Source organism: Acanthopagrus latus, chromosome 8 (genome assembly GCF_904848185.1).
Source record: "Acanthopagrus latus isolate v.2019 chromosome 8, fAcaLat1.1, whole genome shotgun sequence".
Taxonomy (NCBI): domain Eukaryota; kingdom Metazoa; phylum Chordata; class Actinopteri; order Spariformes; family Sparidae; genus Acanthopagrus; species Acanthopagrus latus.
The window spans coordinates 695,383-717,873 of NC_051046.1; the positions used below are offsets into that span (position 1 = coordinate 695,383).

At 41.1% G+C, this 22,491-nt stretch overlaps 4 protein-coding genes across 14 annotated transcripts; 3 read left to right on the plus strand and 1 right to left on the minus strand.

Moving 5' to 3' along the window:
- The first annotated feature begins 1,071 nt into the window (after positions 1-1,071).
- Positions 1,072-5,874, plus strand: actr6 (actin related protein 6). Its single transcript, XM_037107366.1, has 11 exons — positions 1,072-1,298; positions 1,804-1,921; positions 2,021-2,089; positions 2,205-2,328; positions 2,826-2,961; positions 3,059-3,115; positions 3,295-3,393; positions 3,886-3,964; positions 4,108-4,279; positions 4,395-4,533; positions 5,455-5,874. Exons 1-11 carry the CDS (start codon positions 1,231-1,233, stop codon positions 5,582-5,584), a joined length of 1,191 nt encoding a protein of 396 aa, XP_036963261.1. The 5' UTR covers positions 1,072-1,230; the 3' UTR covers positions 5,585-5,874.
- Positions 5,875-6,491: 617 nt separating this feature from the next.
- On the plus strand, positions 6,492-11,798 carry sycp3 (synaptonemal complex protein 3). The gene is made up of 8 exons (XM_037107386.1): positions 6,492-6,958; positions 7,070-7,151; positions 7,306-7,340; positions 7,887-8,004; positions 8,849-8,948; positions 9,926-10,024; positions 10,253-10,357; positions 11,377-11,798. The coding sequence occupies exons 1-8, from the start codon at positions 6,832-6,834 to the stop codon at positions 11,428-11,430; spliced, it is 720 nt and encodes a 239-aa protein (XP_036963281.1). The 5' UTR covers positions 6,492-6,831; the 3' UTR covers positions 11,431-11,798.
- A 1,025-nt stretch (positions 11,799-12,823) lies between these two features.
- Positions 12,824-18,814, plus strand: si:ch211-59o9.10 (uncharacterized protein LOC561841 homolog). 4 transcript variants are annotated; one of them, XM_037107357.1, is made up of 11 exons: positions 12,824-12,982; positions 13,339-13,537; positions 14,848-14,905; positions 14,997-15,453; positions 16,135-16,244; positions 16,328-16,435; positions 16,529-16,604; positions 17,252-17,343; positions 17,472-17,590; positions 17,688-17,787; positions 18,525-18,814. In XM_037107357.1, exons 2-11 carry the CDS (start codon positions 13,404-13,406, stop codon positions 18,594-18,596), a joined length of 1,326 nt encoding a protein of 441 aa, XP_036963252.1. In that variant the 5' UTR covers positions 12,824-12,982; positions 13,339-13,403; the 3' UTR covers positions 18,597-18,814. The 4 variants fall into 4 exon arrangements, with proteins under 4 accessions (XP_036963252.1, XP_036963255.1, XP_036963253.1 ...); XM_037107360.1 differs by having other exon boundaries at positions 16,150-16,244; XM_037107358.1 differs by having other exon boundaries at positions 12,849-12,987.
- lyrm5b (LYR motif containing 5b) lies at positions 18,658-22,052 on the minus strand. Of its 8 annotated transcripts, XM_037107405.1 has the most exons (5): positions 21,719-22,051; positions 20,509-20,613; positions 20,300-20,431; positions 20,022-20,108; positions 18,658-19,099 (listed from the first exon to the last, which is right to left on the minus strand). In XM_037107405.1, the coding sequence occupies exons 4-5, from the start codon at positions 20,064-20,066 to the stop codon at positions 18,893-18,895; spliced, it is 252 nt and encodes an 83-aa protein (XP_036963300.1). In that variant the 5' UTR covers positions 20,067-20,108; positions 20,300-20,431; positions 20,509-20,613; positions 21,719-22,051; the 3' UTR covers positions 18,658-18,892. The 8 variants fall into 8 exon arrangements, with proteins under 8 accessions (XP_036963300.1, XP_036963301.1, XP_036963302.1 ...); XM_037107406.1 differs by lacking the exon at positions 20,509-20,613 and having other exon boundaries at positions 20,022-20,086; positions 20,309-20,431; positions 21,719-22,052; XM_037107407.1 differs by lacking the exon at positions 20,509-20,613 and having other exon boundaries at positions 20,022-20,086; positions 21,719-22,052.
- Between the last annotated feature and the right edge of the window lie 439 nt (positions 22,053-22,491).

Below are 22,491 nucleotides of genomic sequence, written 5' to 3' on the forward strand. Positions count from 1 at the left end.
AGGAGGAAATTCATAAGATACATAGCAAACTATTAAATCATATGAATGAGCTCCCTGCTCACCAGCTGCAACATTAACGAGCTAAACGTCTGTATGTGGTAACTGATCTGCAACTGTGACAACAACACATCCGGACTCTTAACTGAACAAACAGACGAGTTCCTGCTGGGACTCTCTCATTGCTCAAGATGTGAATAAACACAATGTGAGCACAGACACAATATTTTCAGCCTTCATTAGGCCACAAACAGCAGCTGAATGCACTGCTGAGCCTCTAACAGACTAAATGTCTTCTTGTACTGGTTGAATGAGACACACCTCTTTGTTTTTTGACTTTTTGTCCTTTCTTTATATTTTATATATACGATATTTCAATAGCTTCCAGGTCATTAACCCATCGACTCAATGCCACCTTTCACCTGAGGTGAGCTAACACCGGCTAAAACTGGACCAGCAGCAATTGTTTCTCAATAAAAGGATCTAAACTTCACCACAGTGACTTTTAAACATGCCCAGGGTCATTAAAAAAATGTATTGAGCCATTTTCACTTCTCTTCTCTTTTTCCTAGGATAAAATAATTACTCAATTAATAAAGAAAATATTCTGCAGAATTATTGGTACCAATGAAAATAATTAATTGCAGCCCAACTGATTTTTTTTTCAAAGAAATCAGTGATTTTTCTTTACTCCACTGGTTTCAACTGCTACGATCAGAATGATGATATGTATTTAATTTTGCACCACAATAATAGTGGTGGTGTTTGAATACATTTTTGTCACGTTCATGTGTTTACATTTTTTTATGTAATTAATTATTTTTTATCTGATATTTGTATTGGTGGTGATAAAATCAAGCCCGTGTTGTCTCATTTCTTTCTTCCTACATATTTCATTCATTTCATTCATTCAAATGAAATAAACTGCACTTGTTTCCACCCGAACGTTTTTCTAGAAGGACCCTAATTGTCGTATGCGATTGGCTGTACCAACTACCAATGAACATAGAGAAAAGGAGCAGAAAGATATGATTGGTCTTCACAGATTGTCAAGTCCGCCGAAAACAGAAGAGAAGAGGAACACGATTGGCTGGAAGGCGGGACTCCAACATCAGGTTTTAATGGCGGACCTGTGTGTTCTCCGTGTGTGTTCGGTGTAGTTATGTGTTCTGTATCAACAACTGTGGAAGACATTTGACAAGTCTACTTTTCGTGGCCGGTACCAGTTCAAAAATGGCGACGTTAGTTCTGGACAATGGAGCCTACACGGCGAAAATAGGATACAGTCAGGAGAAAGTCAGGTACGATGTTAGCAAGACAGCTAACGCGACTGCTAATAATAAAGAGTCTGTGCAGCTAATCGGTCTTAAACACGTCGACCTGCAGCACTCAGTCATCAACACATCCGCCGACACACGGTCCGGTCTCTCGTCCGAACGACTCCGTGCAGACCGGGTCAGAGCGGGTCGGACTGAAATGGACAAACGGATGATGCAGAACATCAGTTAGAACCGAATATGAAGCTTGAAAAAGACCCACGATGACGTCATTAAAGTTTTTTTTGTTGTTGTTTTTTGTCCACAACTCAAAGGTCATAGAGGAGGAAAGACACCAGAACACGCTCACACACGGAAATCAGAGAGTTTTTGACCTTTTTTTTTTCTTAAAAAAAAATACTCATTAAATAATCATCTATGACAAAAGTTGATTAATTGCAGCTCTGCAGAGAAGATCAGAGCAAACCCACCCAGTGTGCATTTATTTCAGGTGTTCTCGTCTCATCTTCCTTCTCTCTTTCTGTCGCAGCGTCATCCCAAACTGCCAGTTTCGCTCCAAGACATCTAGATTAAAAACCTTCACAGCCAATCAGCTCGATGAGATCAAAGATCCTTCAGGCCTTTTTTACATCCTTCCTTTCCAGAAGGTGAGAGAGTTTCACCTCACGAAGAGGCTGCTGCTGTACAATGACTGGTTTCTACTTACTGGTTCCTTCTCATTTTTGTCTCTGGCACTTTCTCCACAGGGATATCTGGTCAACTGGGACGTGCAGAGGAAAGTGTGGGATCATCTGTTTGGAAAGGAAATGTTTAAGGTTTAGAGTTTGCTTGATTTTTTGTTCTTCATGTCCTCTCTTAACCACAGTGTTAAATCTCATTGTCTACTAATCTCATCTGATCTCATCACCTCCTCTGCTGTTCTGGGTCCAGGTGGATTTTGCAGACACCAGTGTCGTCATCACCGAGCCGTACTTTAACTTCTCCTCCATTCAGGAGTCCATGAATGAGATCCTGTTTGAGGAGTATCAGTTCCAGTCAGCTCTCAGGATCAACGGTGAGTCAATGCTCCACAAACACAGAGCGAGACACTACTTCCTGCTCCTCCTCTTGTCCTTCATTGCTAACTCATATTAGATTTTATGGTGAAGTTTGAGGTGGTTCTTGATATTTGTGGTGTTAACTTCAGGTGCGGCTTGCAGGTCTTTTCTCCTTGTACACCACTGTCAGGTTTTAACCAGGACAAAGTTCCACACACTAGAACGTGCCGCTTTTTCATTATGAGCACAACATCATGCCGCCCTCGCCTCTGGGATTCTCCTCGCTGTTGACCGTCTCCTCCCTGCTTCTCCTCACGTGTGGCGATGCTGTGTCGGGTTACTGTGGTCATGGGACCTGACAACAGAGTGCTGTGAATGAAGAAGTGATTGAGTTGTTGCATTTCAGTAATAAATTACTTCACCTCTTTATCTGACTCTTTTCTGAAAGTCACTTTCTTTGCCCATCTGCTTGTCAGATATGTGTTAAATCTCTGCTGTATTCTGTGTTCTCCAGCCGGCTCTCTCAGCGCTCATCACTACTTCCACACTAAACCCTCGGAGCTCTGCTCTTTGGTGGTCGACAGCGGATTCTCCTTCACACACATCGCCCCCTACTGTCGCAGCAGGAAAATGAAGGAAGGCATCCGCAGGTCAGAGGACCGCAACAACATCTTGAACCTGCAACACTCTCACTAACAGTAACAACTACAGAATGCTAATGACCAATGGGTTAATCTTGCCTTCCAGGATCAACGTAGGAGGGAAGCTACTGACCAATCACCTGAAGGAGATCATTTCATATCGGTAAATTCACTCCACTCAGTCTGGTTTGACTCTCTTTATCTCAGGTGGCAGAAAAGTGTTTCTTTCCAGAGGTCAGATCATTTCATTTCCACTTCTAGAGAGGATATCTGAACATGAACACAGTGATTTGGATGACTAAGATCAAATTACATAAATTCATCTCTCTTCCTTCCTTCCAGCCAACTACATGTCATGGATGAAACTCATGTTATCAACCAAGTGAAAGAGGACGTCTGCTACGTCTCCTTACAGTTTTACGAGGACATGGAGATCGCACAGTAAGCTGAGCCACAGCACAGCAAACACAGACTGAACAGTTTAGTGTGCTGTTACAAACGGTCAGATGATCCTGTCATTGTAAATCCTTTCAACTGTTCTCCTGCAGGCTGTTTTCTGTTTACATCTAGGTAATAATGAGAAATCTGGCCTGACTAAGTGACCGGCTTTGAAAAATAATGTGTCATTCTGTACTGGAATCTGAGACAAACAGGGATTGGAAAATACTGATAACATCATACTCAATGAACACACATGCACATAACCACATGGAGTTGCTGGAACTCTAGTTTATTAAAGGAATAGTTTAACCATTATGTGAAATCTTCTTCTTTTCTGAGAGTCACAGTGTGTCATCTTCAAATATGCAAGACCCAACCAGAGGTCACGAAGAAGTACTTTCTCTGCTCTCAGAACATCATCATACTGCAGGTCTGTCTGCAGCGTTGTATCAGGAGGTTACAGGATGTTAAATGTGCTCTGTGCTCTCTCAGGATGAAAGGGGAGGAAAACTCTGTGATGAGGGATTATGTTCTTCCAGATTTTAGCTCCATCAAAAAAGGCTTCTGCAAGGTGAGAAAACATTCTCCAATATTTGTCATTGTGAGTTGTTAATACAGAGTGTCATGTCAAGTCTGATCATCCTGGCACGTGTCTTATTTTGTGCGCGTGGCTGCTGTTCATCCTTCCTTCTCTTTGGTCTTTCTGTCCTCCAGCCACGAGAGGAGATGGTCTTCAGTGGAAAGTACAAGACAGGAGAGCAGATCTTGAGGTTGGCAAATGAGCGCTTTGCTGTTCCTGAGATGCTCTTCCACCCGGCAGACATCGGCATCCAGGAGATGGGCATCCCGGAGGCCATCGTGGACTCTATCCAGTCCCTGCCAGAAGGTCACAGCACAGACGGTTTTCTGTTTTAGACGTCATGTTTAACAGCAAATATACAACCATTAGCACAGTATGTTTGTATGTGTTAAAAGCTGCTGACAGTGTTTTCTGCCATCAGACATGCAGCCACATTTCTACCAGAACATCGTCCTGACTGGAGGAAACACTTTGTTTCCAGGCTTCAGAGAGCGACTGGAGGCTGAGCTGCGCTCACTCGCCCCCGCCCACCTCCCTGTGTCGGTCCTGCAACCTGCAAAGTAAGTTTGAATAGTGCTCCTAGTCCTATGTTTAGCTACATTTGCTGCTACGAGTGTAACCCACCACAATCTCCCACACAGCTGTCAGAGAAAGAGTTGCATTGTGGGCAATGTAGGCACAAGGCTTTGGCAAGGAAGAAGAATGTGTAGAAAATAAAAGATGATGTCTCTGTATCGATTGGGATGTTTTTTTTTCATCTGTTCATCATGAGTCTTGTTGTTGCAGAGATGATGATAAATGTGTGTTGTGACGCTTTAATAAAGTTTAAGAACAATTCAGTCTTCTTTTCAGTAATGCATATTTAACAGTAGGGATGTCATGATTTTGATTCTAAATCAGTCAAGGATAATCAAATTCAAGATCGGGGATTTTTTTCTCCCAACTTTGCCTCCTTTTGTGCATCCAAAAGAAACACTACAAAGGTGATGCAGCTAGCTTAGCGTTAGCCTGCAGCATCACTTCTAGACTCTTCTCCTGTGTGAGGAAGAGGATCAGCTGACTGGTACCAGAGGACATGTTGGTTTATGATGGTTCAGTCTGGACAGATTTAAGAAACTGAACTTTGTATCAAACTTAATTTCTATCTTTTGTTGTGTATTTTTTAGCCTGAAAATGTAAATGACAGTTGTCAGACGTGTGAGACGTAACAACAGCTTTCAGTTTTGAGAAGCGTGGATTTCCTCCTGCTCACTGCTTTCAGGGCTCTGACAGTCATAAAACAACTGAAACACTGTGGCTGCGTTTCAGTGCTCTCATGTTCACAGATGAGACAAAGTAAAGCAGGATTTATCTCGTTGTAACTGCAGTTACACGAGGAGTCCACCGTCACAAAGTAACTGAAAGTATGTAAACAGAATAATCACAGGATACATTCTTCTGAACATAGTTTTATTAACGGTGTTTACTGTCTCGCCCTGCAGTCCAATCTGTTACTCCTGGGAAGGAGGGAAGCTGCTGGCACACAGTCCGGACTACGACGAGATCGTGGTGACCCGCGAGGACTACGAAGAGAATGGACATTGTATTTGTGAAGAGAAGTTTGATATTTGACTGAACTGAAAGCTGTAGCTTCAGATTCTCCTGCGTCATCATGGACAGCTCTTTGTTAATGTCTCTGTTTCCATCCACTAACAGGATGGATGGGAAGTAAAAGAAGAAAGTGAAATGTTTTTTATATTTCAGTTTGGTGTGATATATTTTTTTACATGTTGATGTGCTGATTGTTTTTCTAACACCTCCTAGTATATTCTGAAATGAGACTAATACTAATTCATGAGTATGACTTAAGTGTTAAAACTGTCAGCATTTAAATGATAGCTGTCTCCTGTCTCTTTCCAAGATTTCAGTCCTTGTGTTTTATTTTTGGTCACATGCCATTTATTCTGCCTTCTATGGATGTATTTTAAAAAGTACATTAATTTTATTACTGTCAGAAAGTCAGAAAGTTAGGCTTAAATCACAAAGAACAGGTTGACAAAGGCAACATGACACTTACACATGAGCTGGTGGTGTTTTCAGTTATACTTGGAATGAGGTAATGATGTCGCAGGGAGCATGTACCTCATTCTTTGTGTCTGATCATATCATCGTGGTAAAAGTCAGTTTCTTACAGTACAGCTCATAGAAAATCAAACATACAATATCTAAGAAAAAAAGGATTCACTTTCATTATATCCCAAAAGAATAGTTTGCCCCAAAATGTAATTTCAGTCAACAGAATCCTGTTTTTACCTTAATTCACAAGTTATAATCATCTCATCAGATCATTTTGTCTGAGTACTAATTATAATTATATTATAGTTTTATAATTATAATATTACAATTGTACTTGAAACGTTTTACTGAAGTAACATTTTCATCGCAGTACAATAATAAAGCCTAATTAAAGCGTGGTATTAGTACTGGACCTGAAGTAAAGGCTGGGCACAGATAAAACACCGGCATGGTCCTTTAACCCGCAGCCTCGATCTGGTTGTGGCGGGAAAAGAGTTGAAATTCGGAGAAGCTAGTGGTTAGCTTAGCTCGGTTTAGTTCGTGTTTAACCAGGCGAGTCCAGCGTCAGTCACAGAATAGAACTAACACCAGAAGCCACGGCAGAGCTCCGCTTAATGCCAGAAAAGAACCGAAATTAAGTTATGTCCGTTTGTTCGTGATATTTGTCGAACAGAAGTAACGCCAAGCTAATATTAGCATTTAGCATAGCCACCGTATCACAGGCCGCCATCAGTGGAGTCCAGGTTGTACAGTAGCATCAGGTGGTGTCAGCTGAATCTGAACTGACAGACCAGACTGGAAGAATGGCGACAGCGAGAAGACAGGTGAAGAAAAAACACCCAGAAGAAAAACCAGATAAAAAAGTGTTTGATTTTACTGAAGAGGATGAAAAGAAAGAGCTGAGTGGCTCTGAGGACGATGTTCGAGAAGGTGAGTGGAGCTGACTAACGTTAGCAATAGCATTAGCTGGTTGTAACTCAAACAGTAAACAGTCAAGCTAAGACACGGACATTAACTTTTGATCAATATCGCTTTCACAAGATGAAACTCCGATAGTGGACAAGCTGGCCAAGAAGAGACCTGCTGCGGCCTTCGAAGAGGAGGCGGCTCCGTGTGCTGTGGGGTATTTAACATGAGCTGCTATATGAGAGCTTCATGTAACATTAGCTGTTCTGAGTGTGTGCTGGTAACATCAGGAAGCTGCAGAAATGTACATTAGTGTATAGACTAAATTAGTTAACCGGTAAACGTAACGTTTCTATTTTCCACACTTTCAGAAATGAGGTTCAGTCCATGTTGGAGAAATTCGGAGGTAAGCAGCTCCACGCAGGTGTGCACAGTCTGTATGGGCTGCACACTGTGGTGCTAACATCATACTAACATTACCAGATATTACAAACATATGTACAGGTAATACAAGTGTGATAGGATTAGTTGTAATGGTCATTTTAACGTCAAGATTTTCATTTTCACTGGAAAAAAAAATAGTTAAATGACAATAATATAACCTTTTAAATGTTTTCTTTCATCTGGAGAACAATATGAGGTTCAGGTCTTCACATTTTTAACTTCACTAAAACTCTTGCAATTTGGATATTGCACTCATATTGTGATTTAGATTATATTTTGGGTAACTGTACAGCCCTGGAATGTTGAAAAACAGCAATTATATCAAGTCATGTTTGGTAATGAAAGTTTGGTCTTATATTTAAGTTTACTAACTCTTAAATCAGGTATTTGTAGATTCAAACCACAGAATTGATGATCCAGAACATCTGCTAAATCCTGTAAAAATTGTAAAGCAATAATGGGATCAGTATTGCTTTCGATATGCAGTGCTCTCTTATTGAAATTCCAGCTGATATCAGCAAGGTGATGCAGGCCAAGAAGAAACGCCTGGAGTCTCTGACAAAAAACTACATGAAGGGGAGTCAACAGAAGCTGGAGCAGCTGTGGGGAAACTATCACAGCCAGAGGTTTGAGTTTCTTCTTCCTGTGACTTCACGAACACCACAGCACTGAGAGAACTTGATGAAAGTCCTGACACCTGCAGGAAATGAAGTTACTGCAGCAGGTTTAAAGATAAGAAGACAACATGACACTAAAGTGAACTTCAGCGCCAGAGTGTATGAATTGTAAATTAATTGGAAAAGTCAGAAAATCTCAAAATTAAAGCATTATGAAGAGAAGATGAAGAGATTTGAACTGGTTTACTTTGTCTGACATGCTTTCACCAGATTTGTAAAAAAAAAATCCCAAATCAGCTTTTAACAGACAAACATATAATCAACAAATGATACAATCAAAACAAAGTGGCGGTACAACAAAAACGACGGCGACTAAAGTACAATTTTGAGGTTCTTGAACATTTCTGATTACTACTGCGACTTATATTTCCACTTAATTTATTTTAGCCAACTACATTTATTTAACAGCTTTAGTTACTTTACAGATTCAGATCATGAATGAAACCAAATATAATCGATCAATAGATGAGATTCCAGAAGCTTCACAGATAAAATGAGCCCCACCTTCAACAGCTACAACATTCATTATGAACACATTAATAAACCAGATCCAGCATTATGATTATTCTCAATGAACCATCTGACAGTGAGTACTTTTTCTTTTTGATGCTATTATTTCTCTTTCACTGAAGTAAAATTATAAGTGCAGGACTTTTACTTGTAACGGGAAGTTTCTGTCCTGTGACGTTATTACTTTTACTTAAGTTAAAGATCAGAATGTGTGTGTGTGTGTGTGTGTGTGTGTGTGTGTGTGTGTGTGTGTGTGTGTGTGTGTGTGTGTGTGTGTCTTCAGGCAGAAGATGACTCACCAGTACTCCCAGCAGGTGTCGTCTGCGCTCCAACAGTGGGAGACTGAAGCCCAGCGTGCTGAAGAGCAGGAGGAGAAGCTCAATGTTTGTTCACTTCCTTTCTTGATTGATTAAACAGACGCACAGGTTTGATACTCTGTGACATCTGGAGCCGCTTTTAAAAGAAAATCCCCTCAGGTCATATTTAAGACCTAGTCGTTGAAAAACAATCAAAAATTAGACTCAGGAAAGCGTTGTTAACCCTAACCCCCAGTTCTGATGAGGCAGCAGCTTCTCTGTCTGTCTCCATAGGCTCAGCACACAAAACACAGTATTGCAAGGAAATGTCTACGTTAGTTAACCGTGGTGTTTTTATACCGCCGTTATAAAAAGGAATGTATTTATTCATTAAAAAAACACACAAAAAGGGCAGGGGCTCAAGCACCCCTTGGACGCTATGTATGCACATGCCTGCTGTGCTGTGATCAAAATAAACTCTATTTATCATCACCTTTTTTTCATCATGATCTCTGTGTTATTCCCTGAGAAATTAAGTAAAAATATAAAAGAGGGATAAAAGCCCATTCTCACAATGTGAAAGGAAATGAGAAAAAATCCTGTATCCCTCCTTTTATCTGGATCCACACTTAATGGGGCTTGTCTATAATGGGGCACATCCTCCATCCATGTTTTGTGGAAATCTGTTCAGTGATTTTTGTGTAATCCTTCTGAAAACATACAAAGGAAAACAGGTGAACACAGGTGACCCTTTCGTTGGAGGTAAGAAATTATTCCACTGCTTTGTTTCGCTGCAGCGGCCCCGTGTTAGAGTCCCAGCCTCGGGCCCTTTGCTGAATTGGTAAAAACAATGTTTATCGTCTCCCTCTGCAGAGGAAATGCAGGACGCATTCTCTCTGTCTGTGGCAACAAATCAGTTGAAATTTTCTGAATCACATTTGATGATGTGAAGAAGGATCTGATCACTTACTGCCAGACTCAAGCAGATCGCTTTAACCTTTGTGAGTAGATTATAGTACAGTGACATCCAGATTAATAATCCTCAGTGTTTCTTCTGTCTGTAGAATCTGTTTAAACAGCAGCAGAAGATCCTGCAGCAGGCCAGAGTGGTACAGAACCAGAAGCTGAAGACGGTCAGAGAGCTGTACGAGCAGTTTGTGAAGGTGACGATGTCTGAGCTGTGTTTTCATACATTATCTCACATTCTGATGACACCTGCAGGAAACATTGGAGGTTTTACTGTATATGATATAATAATCCATCCAAAATGTCTTCTGAGTTACAGATCATGTTACAGAACTCCAGGGAGTAAATGAGGTTGATGTATTTGTCATCTGAATTCTTAATTTAGGAAAGAAGTCAGACTGAATCACATTTTGTATTTCCTCCAGAACATGGAGGAAACGGAGAAGAGCCATGATGCTTTCCTGCAGGGGGCGCAACAGGAGCTGAGAAAGGAGATGGCCACACTGCAGAAAAAGATCCTCATGGACACGGTGAGAGGAGAGGGCAGAGTGAAGCCTGACAGATGGACAGATGGATCAAGTTATGCTTGACGTGCAGTAAACAGCTGCCTTCAGTAAAGCATGAACTGCTCAGACAGCTCTTTAAATCTGTTGTCTCGCAGCAATTATGCTCTATCTTACTAACTGTATCTAAATTGATTGATCAGCTCTCAGTCTGTTTTTGAACAGCAGATTGCCGTAACCAACCACAGTGGGATGGTAAATAAAACCAATGAATAAAATAATTAACGATAAAAATACAAACTATGTTCATTTCTACTTGTGGAGCAGACATGGAAAATGTTTTTAGGCCTTCTGTCAGTCACTCTGGTGACAGCTGATGTCTGCTCCCCAGACAAACAAATGTAGGTCGGACTCAGTGTAGTTTGAAAACGACCGTCTCCATGGTGATAGTAACCAAACTACATAATCACATTGTGTGTATGTCATGTAACAAAAATCACCAGGTGTGCAAAATAAAAGGAGTGTGTCGAGCAGCATTTTCTCCTGTGTGGAGCGCCCGACCATCAGTCAGACTTCAGGACTGATTGAGCAGAAGTTTGACATGCAGACATGTCGTAATGTTATGAGACAGTTTATTTTTAAAAGGGTTTATTACAGCACAAAGTAACAGAATACATTACAGGAAAAAGGAATAAAGTTACACTGACATATCAATGACATGTAGCCAGTCAGACTAAATTAACAAAAGGTGTTCCTTGAAAGTTTAATTCCAAATAAATTTAAATGTTGTGACATGATTTATAGATTGTCAGAAAATCTGTCAGCTCCTTCTAGCAGCTGATTGTTTGTTATCATCTGCGTACAGTCAACAGAATGAACAGATGAGTGCAGCATCACTGGAAAATATAACTCATTAAGTCTAAACGTATAATGCAGTTATTTATACAAACAAATGGTAAAGTAATGTATTTATATTATATCATATATATATATAAATTTGTGATGATGTCAGAGGTTGCTGATGTCACATCCTCTTGTCTCCACAGCAACAGCAGGAGATGGCCACCGTCCGTAAGTCGCTGCAGTCCATGCTCTTCTAGACTGCTGTTACCATGGCGACGGAGCTAGTTCCTAATTTAAGGATGCATTCTTGGTTGGGGTTACCATGGTTACTGTAGTTGTAACCCTGTAGCATTGTCATATTGTCATGAGTTCTCTGTTGTGTTTAAGTTGATTCCTCAGTGAGACAGAGCAGCAGGTTCAGCTGTAGTGTTGCTTCATGTGAGTCCACTAGCGAGAACAGAACACGCCTGGAAAGACTGTTGGTCATTAAAAGATTGGACAACTTGTAAAATGAGTTATATTACAAACAAATACAGAAGCTTTGTATAAATTATTGTTGAAACAAACTGGAAATCATTTTGACCCCTGTGAGAGAGAATTAAATACATGATTGTTTTTCTACAGACCAGTTTAGTTCTTTTTTTTTTTTTTTTAGCGTCTCCAGTCAAAATGTCTTTTATATTAAGTGTGTGTTGCTCTACAGGCCAGTCTGTTTTACAGAAGTGTCAAAAGTCCACACATCGTTTTCTCCAGTAGAAGAACTGGCCCAGCTTCTTTACTGAGCAGCAACAAAGTGGGAAACTAAGAGGCTCCGGGCAGAGGGCTGCAGGGTCTCTGCAGTCTCCTTCTCTGTTCACGTCTTCTCACGTCTTCTACATGTTTCGTCTTGCTGTGTCTGCCGTGCGTGATGTGCACTGATAGGTTGAATCAGTCTTGTGATGTTGGGAAGGTGGCGTGAAATGAGGCCAAATAAAAATAATCCCCTCAGATGTACCAAACTAAAATAACAAATCTGTCTTGAAAATGTGAGGAGAAAGTTCAGATGTAATGTTAACAGACAGACTTGGTGACAGTGGATGAATTAATGTGGCTCCTGCATCTGTGTGATTGTCCTGAGACCTTCAAGGTAAAATCCAGTTTTAATATCTTTATATATGTCTCAGTTATTATTATTATTATTATTATTATTATTATTGATCAAGTTATTTCAGATTAACTGGTAGTAATCCTGCACTGCTTGGATTCTGACACTGAGACTGAGAATATGTTCTTGGCTGTTTCTTTTAACTTTTTCTGTCAACAAATTCTATTTTTTTTTTTACAACTAATATACAAACAACTATCCTTGTTGTATTGGCCACCAGTTTAAATAAATACATTTAATAATTCAAGTTTATTCACAATCCAAATATCCACAGGTGTTGCAAAATGAATAGGAGCACAACACAACCTTTGCTCTTCCACACCTGTCAGACAATTTTTATTTATTTTTTTTTTTTTATATTTGTGCTTGACAGAACTCACCACGTGACACAAAACAAAGCCTTTGATCATGTTTTATTTTATATTATATTCATGTAGTTGAGCTGCAGTTTGAACCCCATTTGCTGTGTATTTTTCTCATTTGAAAGAGAAAACTGAAATACAAACTCAACAAATGTAAACAGGAATTTTCGGTACTTTTTTGTGTGACACCGGAAGTTCCGGATCTTTTTCTGAGAGCACTTCCTGTTGTGATTCCAGCGGTTACTTTCTGCGGCAGAGCGTCGATCACCAACCGAAAAGGACCAAAACCACAACGTTTAAACGGTAAAGTGAGTAAACACCACGTTTATAAAACTGCGACCAACGGAAGAAGTCAAGTTTAATTGATTCTCACGAAGATTTATATTCGTGTCCGTTTATCTGCGGCTCATTTATCTAACTCACCTCTGTAAGCTAACTGCTAACAGACGGAAGATGCTGAGTTCAGTTTGATTTGAATGGAGCAGGTTTCTATAACAACATCTCTGACTTTGTTGGACTCTCTGGTAGTTTTCTGTTTATAATAAGTTTGATCTCTGTTAACGTCAGAAATTGGATTAATTAATCGCAGCTTTGTGACGGACTTTCAGCTGCTCAGCTAATTATTAGTCACGACCTGTTCTGTAATCGTCTCTCTGCAGACATGAGAGTGGACCGGAGCTGATCAGAGTCAGGTTCGAGGTCTGAAAGAGTTGTGAACGAGGCCATGGAAGAGCCATGTTCAGGGAGTCCCTGTTCGTCCGAACCGGACAGTCCTGGAGGTCTGAACCGAGGCTGCCTCCTCGACCCGGCTGACGTCCTCTATCATGACCTGTCTGTCATCGTCCCGGAGACCCCCAGGTGACCTGGACTCACCTCATACTGCAGAGATGCACACTAGTAATACAGGGAGCACTTTAGTGTGCCAGCAGAGACACTGCATACTATATCCGGTCGTTAATGTGTTTCAGATGAGCCAGTAGATGGACACAGTAAATTATCAACAATTATTTCAAGAGCACCTTTAAAAACAGAGTTTACAAAGACTTTTGATGATCGAACCAAAGCAGGAAACTCCTGAAGAAAGGACAGAATAAACCTTCAACAGTGGAACAAACACAAGGAGGTCGAGTCTGAGGTTAAAACAAGAAGACGGATCAGAACGTGTAAAAACACAGAAAATTAATAAGTTGTTACAAGTAAAAAGAATAAAAGTAGTTAAAAACAGGCAAAATCACAGGTAACGAAGAGAAAAAGGTCAAGATAAATGAAAAAAGAGAAAAGAATAAAAGCATTAAAAGACAATTAGAAGACAACGTCATAAAATGATTATCAGCAGTAAAAAAAAAAAAAAAAAGCGAAAGAAGAAAGTTAAGTTAGAAAAGGAAACTGACAGACGATCACTCTGAAAGAGAAAGTGAAGGAACAGCAGGGTAATTCCAGGGAACAGAAAACAGCAAAGACCAGGAAAAAACTAAGATACTCCACTTCTCCTGCCAGGCTCAGATACACTCTGCTCACGATTGACCCATTTATTCCAGATTCTATAAAATTGGTCTTTTTGGATTCATAAACAGTACGAACATTTTTCATTTCATTTCATTTTTTAAAAAATATTTCTAAAATGATTCATCGAGTGTGCTGAAGGGTTTAACCACTTTATTTAGTGACTGATTTTTGACCTGCCATTAGAACAGCCTGCAGCATCTTTAAATCCCTCCACGGCTCCAAAGTCCCAGCGTGGTGCAGATAAAGAGTCTTTAAAGAGTCTTTCTTGGATCCTGAAAACTGCTCTTAGTGCCTTGTGGACATAAGAATACTGATTTCATTCACCAGTGTTGTGTTGCTACAAACCTGCATGTTTCCAGTTATTATAAAACTCTAAACCTGCCGCTGTTTGAAGGCTCAGTCTGTCATCGTGTCCCGTCAAGTCTCAGATCAGATGTGTGGAAGTGAAGTGAGCTGTGTGTGCAGCAGGACCCTGAGGATTCATGGTTGCCTTGTTGAAGATTGTTGGGTGTTCACTTTAAAAAACATGTGTCCAGTTTGTGATGCAATAAAAATATTAGTTTGTTAATAAAATGTAAGGTAAAAAGACTTTGTTTTAGTGCCATTTAAAGAGTTTTAGGTAAAACGACCAACCTGTTGATTTGGAGTCAAATGTGTTTCAGCCCCAGACTCGGCAAACGGAGGAAACATAGTCGCATCGCAGAAGAACGTTTCAGTCCTGTAAGTCACGTGTTGTCAGATTCTGATCCTCTTCTCAGCGCCATCAGCTCTCTGTGTCCAGATGTTGACTGCTGCATCTGTCCGTCCTCAGGTCAGTGGTTCTCCTGGACCGCCGCAACTTTCTGCCGCCAGTGAACGAGGATTTTCACATAAATCCAAACGCAGGCGGCTGGCTGCAGCGATGGCAGAGCAGAGTGTCGGCTTTGTTCCAGCTTCATCTCTGCGGTCTTTCCCTCTGGGCAGCTGGCTGGAGGCCCCTCTGTCCACTGCATCCTGTTCATCTTCATCATCTTCCTCCTCCTCCTCTTCCTCCTCCTCCTCCTACCTCACACCAGTATCAGAGGAGGAAGTGGAAGAGGTGGCTTCTACTGTGGCGGGCACCACAGCAGATCCTAGTCCTGCTTTTTACAGCGGGAGGAGGAAGAAGAGTCCGACAGCGACAGCATCAGCATCACCACCATCAGCACCACCCACCTCGGACTCTCTGTCCTTCCTGACTGCAGAGGAGAGGCGGTGGCTGAATGGAGAGCAAGGAAACACCTCAACAGGTGAGGAGAAAGTGCACTCATATGTTTGTCTCTCAGTGTTTGAGTCATCGCTCAGTAAAATCTCTGATGAATCAACATGTTGAATATATTTACAGATTCAGAGGGACCTTCTGCGTCAGTATCTCTGATGTTGGTCCAGAATAAACGTCTGTAACTCAGCTTAGAAGTCAAAGACACTGCAGACTTCACCTGACAATCATCATGTTTTTAAAGGAGACATATTTTGTTAATTTTCAGGTCGGGTCTTTACTTCTGGGTCAGTACCAGAACAGATTTACATCTACTGTTCGAAAGAAAGCACCAGTTTTCTTCCACTGTCCATCCCTGCATCCCAGAACCAAACAGACTTTATAGAACACACAGCCGACACCAGCGCCGCAGTTCAAACACACAAAAACATGAAAAACAGTAACTGACATCAAACCTGCGCCTGGTTCTTCTGCTGGCTTGTCAGTATTACATCGTCACATTAGCCGAGCAACATGGTAACACCTGATTCAACAGGCTGACATACAAAATAAACTGTAATTCAACATGAAACAAGGCAACGAACGCTGGGATGGATCTAATATTCAGCCCTGATGATGAAGCAGTCTGAAGTTGTGAAAACACACAGTTCAAAAGTTTTCCAGTCGTTGACTAAAATAAAGATTTCAGTCCCTCTTCTTCGGTTCTGATCAGTTATTTGTTCTGCAGCGGCGCCGGAGCAGATCGTCATCAGTGACGATGAGGAGGCTGCGGTTCGCCTGGTGCAGCTGGAGGAAGATGAGGTGCTGGCTCGAAGCCTGCAGGTACGATCCTCCACCCGAGGTGTTGCACACAAACTAACCTGAGCAGACTGTGGAAATGTTCGTGATGCTCTTTGCTCATTCAGGCCCAGTTCGACCAAGAGGAGGCACACAGCAGACACCAGCACCATCATCATCATCATCATCATCTTCTTCTTCATCAGCAGCAGCAGCAGCAGCAGAGCCATCAGAGGGTGAGACACACTTTTCTACCTGTGAACAAAGTCAACAGGTAATCCTGCTGAGACGTACTGCGAGTCTGACGGCTGCGACTTGTGTTGTTGCAGTATTACTCGTTCATGGAGAACAGCTGGATGCCTCAGCTGCTGGCTGCCGTCTCTCCTCTGGTCGGATTAGAAGACGGTAAGACAGTAAACACATCCTGCTGTTAACTGGTCGGCACAAATCCTTCACATTCGCAACGTTAGCTGGTGTAACAAACTGTCAGGAACGTTAGAGGGCCGATGATGCAGTGAAGCCAAAGTTAGTTTCTGATCAGTAACACCTTCAAGTGTTTCATCAGACATTTCTTACTCTTGTGAGAAGTATTTTTCCTAAAAGTATTTTAGAGTTTTTCCTGGAAAACTACAAAGAATAATGTTGACTCATTCTCTACTTGGAGTGAATTCTTAATTTTTGTCTATTAACAACTCTCAAGCTCAAAGCTTTGTTGCTAAAGTAACCGCTAACTGCTGCTATATGTAGCTGCCCGCAGGGAGCGAAATCAGTGCAGCAGTTAAAGGTCCTGATTGTGGATTCAGTCTCGGTATCGGAAGCAAAACCTGACAAGAAAACCACATCGGTGCTGAATTCACTGTGTTGTTCAGTATCCAGCTCCTGTAATCATCGATCAGTATCTGTGACAAACTCCAGCAGCTGGTGTGTCTGATCACAGTGCAGCAGAATGACCTCAGGGTTTGAGGAGAACTCCGCTAACAATAAAAGCTACTGTACAACAAGAGATGATGACAGGATGTAAATATGTTGATTGGCTGTCGCTGTTTGCACAGAAATGACTGGTCAGCACAGAAGACGTGGGCGGGGCCGGAGACGGAACGACCTGCCGGAGTTTTCAGGAGACGTTCAAGGAAACGACTACGAGGTGAGATGGAAGATATTCTGTGTGTGTGTGTGTGTGTGTGTGAGCTCCTCAGTGTAAACACACAACAGCTGAGCAGCAGGTTCAGACAAAACCAGCTGAATAATTCTCCGGTTGAACTCGTCTGTCAGGCTCTGCTGGCGTTCGAGGAGCGTCAGGGTGCCGTTGTGACCAAGAAGTTGAGTCGGAGGGAGATCCAGAGGTTTCCCACCAAAACATTCCAGTCTGCCAGCAGCGCTGGAAACACTCAGTGAGTTCTCAGCCGGTCTGACAGGACCAGGACCAGGACTTCAAGGTTCTCTGTGATGCTGTGGTGATGCTGTTTGTCTGCTGCTGACTGTTGACAGGTGTCAGATCTGTTTCTGTGACTACACCGACGGAGAGAAGCTGAGGATGCTGCCCTGTTTCCATGACTACCACGTCCAGTGTATCGACCGATGGTTGAAGGTAACACATAGTTTTCTTTTTCCCAGAGAATTTGATTTAGTGACAGATGTTCCAAAACAAGCTTCTAAAGTAATTTACCGAGCTGAACATTGTTTGTTTGATAGAACTCATTTAATCTTCCATCCGTCTCACATCAGCTGCTTCAGCTTTAAATTCTGACTTCTTTGGCTCGTTCAGTTCATTTTGGTGGAAAACATCAGACCACAACTATTTCCTGTACGCGGGTATTTTTGAAAACAAAAGTCAGTTAAATGCTTTTAATGTGAAGCTGCAGCGACAGGAAGTGAATGGACTCTGCGCTGTACAGGTAGTGAGCATCTTACTGTGAAGCTGGAGCGCCGGGTTCTGTCGGTGTCGTCTGTTTCCAGACAGCATGACAGATTGAGGCCAAACACTTGAAAGGACAAGATTAATATTGTGTGTTGTAATTTCACCTGTAAATCGTTGCTCAGTGCGAACGTGAGCTGCCGTCTCGTCGCCTCTTTATGTATTCATCTTTTCTTTCTGTTCAGTGGGAACAGCCGTCCACGTTACTCCTGTAAATGTTTGTTAGCTGCCGTGTGATTGGCTCTCTATCGGCCCTGAGGACTGATGTTTGTTACCTCCACCTGAGTGTCCGAGCTCACAGGTGGTGTTTGTGGATGCTGAGCTGGATGTTTCGTTTGTGTTTCTGACATGATGCTGAACATGTAGTAGTTACTTCAGTGTTGTGATCCTGACTGTTCTCCGCCCGACAGGATAACACCACCTGTCCCATCTGCAGAGCCAACCTGGCTGACGGAGGCTCCCTGGCACCCCCCCACCTCTGACCTCCGGGACACAGCGTGACACTGTAGCTGGATGAAAGACGACTCATCACCTCACAGCTCGTCGTTTTTATACTTTTATTTAACTTTTCTTTCCGTACTCTACGAACTCTTCAGGAATCAAACCTTGGAGCTGCTGCAGGTTTACTTTGGTTCTGAGAGGACGACGTTCCAGTCTGTTGTTTAATGAGCCCGAAATAAACTGTAAGATTTTTTCTTTTTATGTTTGTCTCATTTGTTAAAAACAGGACGAATTAATGCTCTTTAGAGACAACTGACATCAGAGTGGACGTGAGTTTTTAGTCCTCGTAGTAGCGTTTCTTCATGGCTCTGTACTTCCTCAGGTAGTAGAGCGCCTCCAGCTCTCGGGCCACATATTCCCCCCGAGCGATCATCTCCTTGATCTGCTCCGGGTCCTGCACACCTTTGTTTTTAGAGAACGCTGCTCGCAGGCGGTCCCTGAAGTAGTCGCCACCTTTGGGATACTCTCGTCCGAGATAGAGGAGCTGCGGAGTCACACGGGAGGAAGAACATCAACACATTTCACCGAGGAGGGAAACACTTTGTATTAATGTGGTTTATTTTGATTTACTACAACAAGCCTGGTGGCCACTTGTTTCACACGTACTGTTTTTCTGGACCCTGTGATACTTTCACAGGGAGATTCACAAGAGATTCATCTTTAAAATTTCTGAACACTTTTTTTTTTTTAACTCCAGAAAGAGCCAGAATCTGTTGAAGAGTTTCTTTTGCTACAAATATGAATAAAAAAAGTTTCATACATGAGAAAAGTCTCCATGTTTTTGCTGAAAAATGATTCAACTGTTTTAAGAAACTTTTAATGTTCGGCTGCAACTGCCGATTATTTTTTGGACTCGTAGATTCTTTGCTCAGTTTATAAAATGTGTCTCATCTCTAAGCCAGACGATCTTCAGTTTACTGTCACAAAGAACAGACCAGAACATATTCATATTTAACAAGCTGACTGCAAAGAATTTGGACTTTTGTCTTCTTTAAAAAAAAAATACTTGAACTGATTAATTAAATACTAAAAGAGTTGCTGATTGATTTAATCTTTAGTTGAATAAATGAACTGATGCTTTCAGCTCCATGACCTCAGTTTGTACGTTTAGTTTCATGAGTCTTCAGTTAAACAAAATGTGTCATAGCATGAAAATATGTTGTTAAAAGAAGAAATTCATGAAAACATGAAATTTTTCACTTTATAAGTGAAGAAATTCAGCATGTTTGTCAGAAGTTACTGATGAAGATGCAAAATTATTATTACAGATGTTTAGAGTTGAAAACAGTCATTTTATATTTACTGATTATATTCAAGCAATTATTGATAATGACTGTTACTGTGTTTGATCAATAATTCACAGAGTACAACAGTCTGCCAGGACACACACACACACACACTCTCACATTTTTGTAGAGTTGGACGACTTCGGCCCTCAGAGGGTTCGCCATCGTCCCAGAGGGCGTCAGAGCTGCAGAACAGGAACAGTTACACTATTCAGAGAGTAAAAGTACTCAGTTACTTTTAATAAACACATTTGTTCAGTTACTGACATTTTCACTGATTACTTTGTTGACTCACAACATTTCTCTGAAAGCTTTACATTTCACATCTTGGTGCTAATCAATATCACAAATCAGTCATAAATCAATAAATAAATGAAGATAAAGTAATAAACTTTAACGTGGCTGACGATCTGTATCTCAGGCCTCGTCCACAGTCACAGCTGATTATTATCTGTGAGGCATCATCAACTCAAGATGGCGGCGGGAAGAAGAGACGACCACGATTATCTGCTAAATCCTCTAATCAGAACCTGACGGGGAAAATAGTTTCATTCAAAGATGTTCGAAAACTTTAATCCAGATTTTAAAAACATTTTGTTTTATATACTTTTTTTCTGCCTGTTTAGATTCAGCGTTGTCGCCTCCACCAAACGACACCACAGATTACAGAGGACGGGTCACAGCTCAGAACGGTCCTGATTAAGTTCTGGTGCTGATCCAGATAAAGAGAGAGATCCAGGATTGTGTTTATAACTTTCTTTAACTTTATCAGATGAGATGTTTTTCCTATATTTTTGTTCTTTTCTCAGGAAATCATTTGTGAGTCCTAGTGAAAACCTTCAGGTGTCGTCAGGTGTCTGGTACCTGAGAGTGGATCCAAACAACAATCTGGATCTGTCTGGTATAAATCTGTTTATTTGATTTGGATTAACCTCGACTGATTTACAGAGCTCTACTGCGTGCCACTCTAGTTTATATGTTCTATTTGAAAATTATGATATAATTCATATTTAAATAGCTTATCAAACAAAATAAATAATTACACTTTTTTTATATAGCTGTCCAGTTTTCTGATAATAAAAGGATACAAACTTTGCTCCACAAATGAGTAAACCAGCTGTTCTCAGAGGAAGATCAGGTCCCGGAACACTGAAGCTAGAGAGGTGGCAGGGTCCGCCACTAATAACAAAGTAGAATAGTGTAGAACTGTGCCGATCTTCAAGATTTGTTTATTCAGTTTACTCTGTCATGAAAACAAAGACTGTTGGATTATTTAGTTTGATTAGGTTCATTAACATTTCGTCACTTAACTACAGACTGCTCCTTTAAAAACACCAAACTATGTTTGGGTCCTTTGTGCTGCATTTGTTTAGTAATATTAAAAGAAAAAAGTTATTAGCATTATTTTAAACAGAAAAAAACAAACATTTATAAAACTATGTACAAACTGTTGAGCATCAGGATTATTTCAGATTGTTTCCAGATGAACAGCTCAGATTTACAAACCAGCAGCACTTTACACACACCTGAACACACCTGAGAACACCTGGCTGAACAGAACACTTCACTCTGCTGTTCACAGAGGAGCTGAACAGATCACAGACTATTTTAGACGTGAAGCTTCTGTGATCTTAAAAACAACAAGCGTCGATGCTAACAAACCAACGTTTGCTAACGACTTGTTTAAATAATATTAATTTTCCAGAGGACGATGAAACAAGCAAACGTTACTCATCCAACATTAACACACACTAGTTTGAGTATATACGTGTTAGCAGCGATGTTAATGCAGTTTATACTCAGTTATGTCATCTTACCTGTCGGTGACCTCCTGCAGCTGCTGGACTTCCTGCGGGACAAAGTGCACTTCAGTAACCCGCTGAGTTAGCTAACGTCACATTAGCGGCTAACGTCACATTAGCTAACTTCAGTTTGCTATAAAAGCGTTAAACTCGCTTCGTGTCGGTCAGTTTGTGTCTGTGGTTCGTGTCAAAGTGTTCACTGAGGTCAGCAGCAGCTGGGCAATGACTGACGTCACACGATGCGTTCACATTTTAACTTTAGTGACGAGCTGAGGAACTTTACACCAGAGAGAAAACAACCAAAGACACACGCGCAGAGATAGTAATCCACCAAGACAGACAACCGACGGGTCAGCTGACGCTACAGCACATGCGCACACCACGTCTGCTTACAGAGCAGTTTGTAGACTGAATTACCTTCTCAATTAGATAAAATAAGACAATCCTTTATTGGTCGCACACGGGGAAATTTGCGACATGACAACAGTAAAGGGGATAACAAAAATAGAGTAAAAATTGAAGATAAGTTAAAAAGCAGTAGAAACCATATAAACAACCCTAACCCACAAAAAACAGGTAATCAGGATCATAGCCATGATGGTGAAGCAAGATCACATTCTCCTAAAGCCACTTACTCAAAAATTATTATTTTTAATGTTCGGCTACACATTAATATCAAAAACAGACTATGGCATTTATTTTTATATTCAAGTAATAATAAACGACCTTGTAAAGAAAATGTTTATATGTATATCTTAATCCCTGATTAGATTTGTTTGCTTTAAACA

What these genes read in the sequence shown, in the direction of transcription:
- si:ch211-59o9.10 (XM_037107357.1), top strand. Translation starts at nt 13,404, where the DNA reads ATGGAAGAGCCATGTTCAGGGAGTCCCTGTTCGTCCGAACCGGACAGT. An exon ending in ATCGTCCCGGAGACCCCCAG is followed by an intron (nt 13,538 to 14,847) that starts GTGACCTGGACT and finishes AATGTGTTTCAG; the next exon opens with CCCCAGACTCGGCAAACGGA. An exon ending in TGCTGGCTCGAAGCCTGCAG is followed by an intron (nt 16,245 to 16,327) that starts GTACGATCCTCC and finishes TTGCTCATTCAG; the next exon opens with GCCCAGTTCGACCAAGAGGA.
- actr6 (XM_037107366.1), top strand. Translation starts at nt 1,231, where the DNA reads ATGGCGACGTTAGTTCTGGACAATGGAGCCTACACGGCGAAAATAGGA. An exon ending in TTGGAAAGGAAATGTTTAAG is followed by an intron (nt 2,090 to 2,204) that starts GTTTAGAGTTTG and finishes TTCTGGGTCCAG; the next exon opens with GTGGATTTTGCAGACACCAG. An exon ending in AAGGAGATCATTTCATATCG is followed by an intron (nt 3,116 to 3,294) that starts GTAAATTCACTC and finishes CCTTCCTTCCAG; the next exon opens with CCAACTACATGTCATGGATG.
- lyrm5b (XM_037107406.1), bottom strand. Translation starts at nt 20,066, where the DNA reads ATGGCGAACCCTCTGAGGGCCGAAGTCGTCCAACTCTACAAAAAT. An exon ending in TCGTCCAACTCTACAAAAAT is followed by an intron (nt 19,100 to 20,021) that starts GTGAGAGTGTGT and finishes GTGACTCCGCAG; the next exon opens with CTCCTCTATCTCGGACGAGA.
- sycp3 (XM_037107386.1), top strand. Translation starts at nt 6,832, where the DNA reads ATGGCGACAGCGAGAAGACAGGTGAAGAAAAAACACCCAGAAGAAAAA. An exon ending in GGAAACTATCACAGCCAGAG is followed by an intron (nt 8,005 to 8,848) that starts GTTTGAGTTTCT and finishes GTGTGTCTTCAG; the next exon opens with GCAGAAGATGACTCACCAGT. An exon ending in AGCAGGAGGAGAAGCTCAAT is followed by an intron (nt 8,949 to 9,925) that starts GTTTGTTCACTT and finishes TTCTGTCTGTAG; the next exon opens with AATCTGTTTAAACAGCAGCA.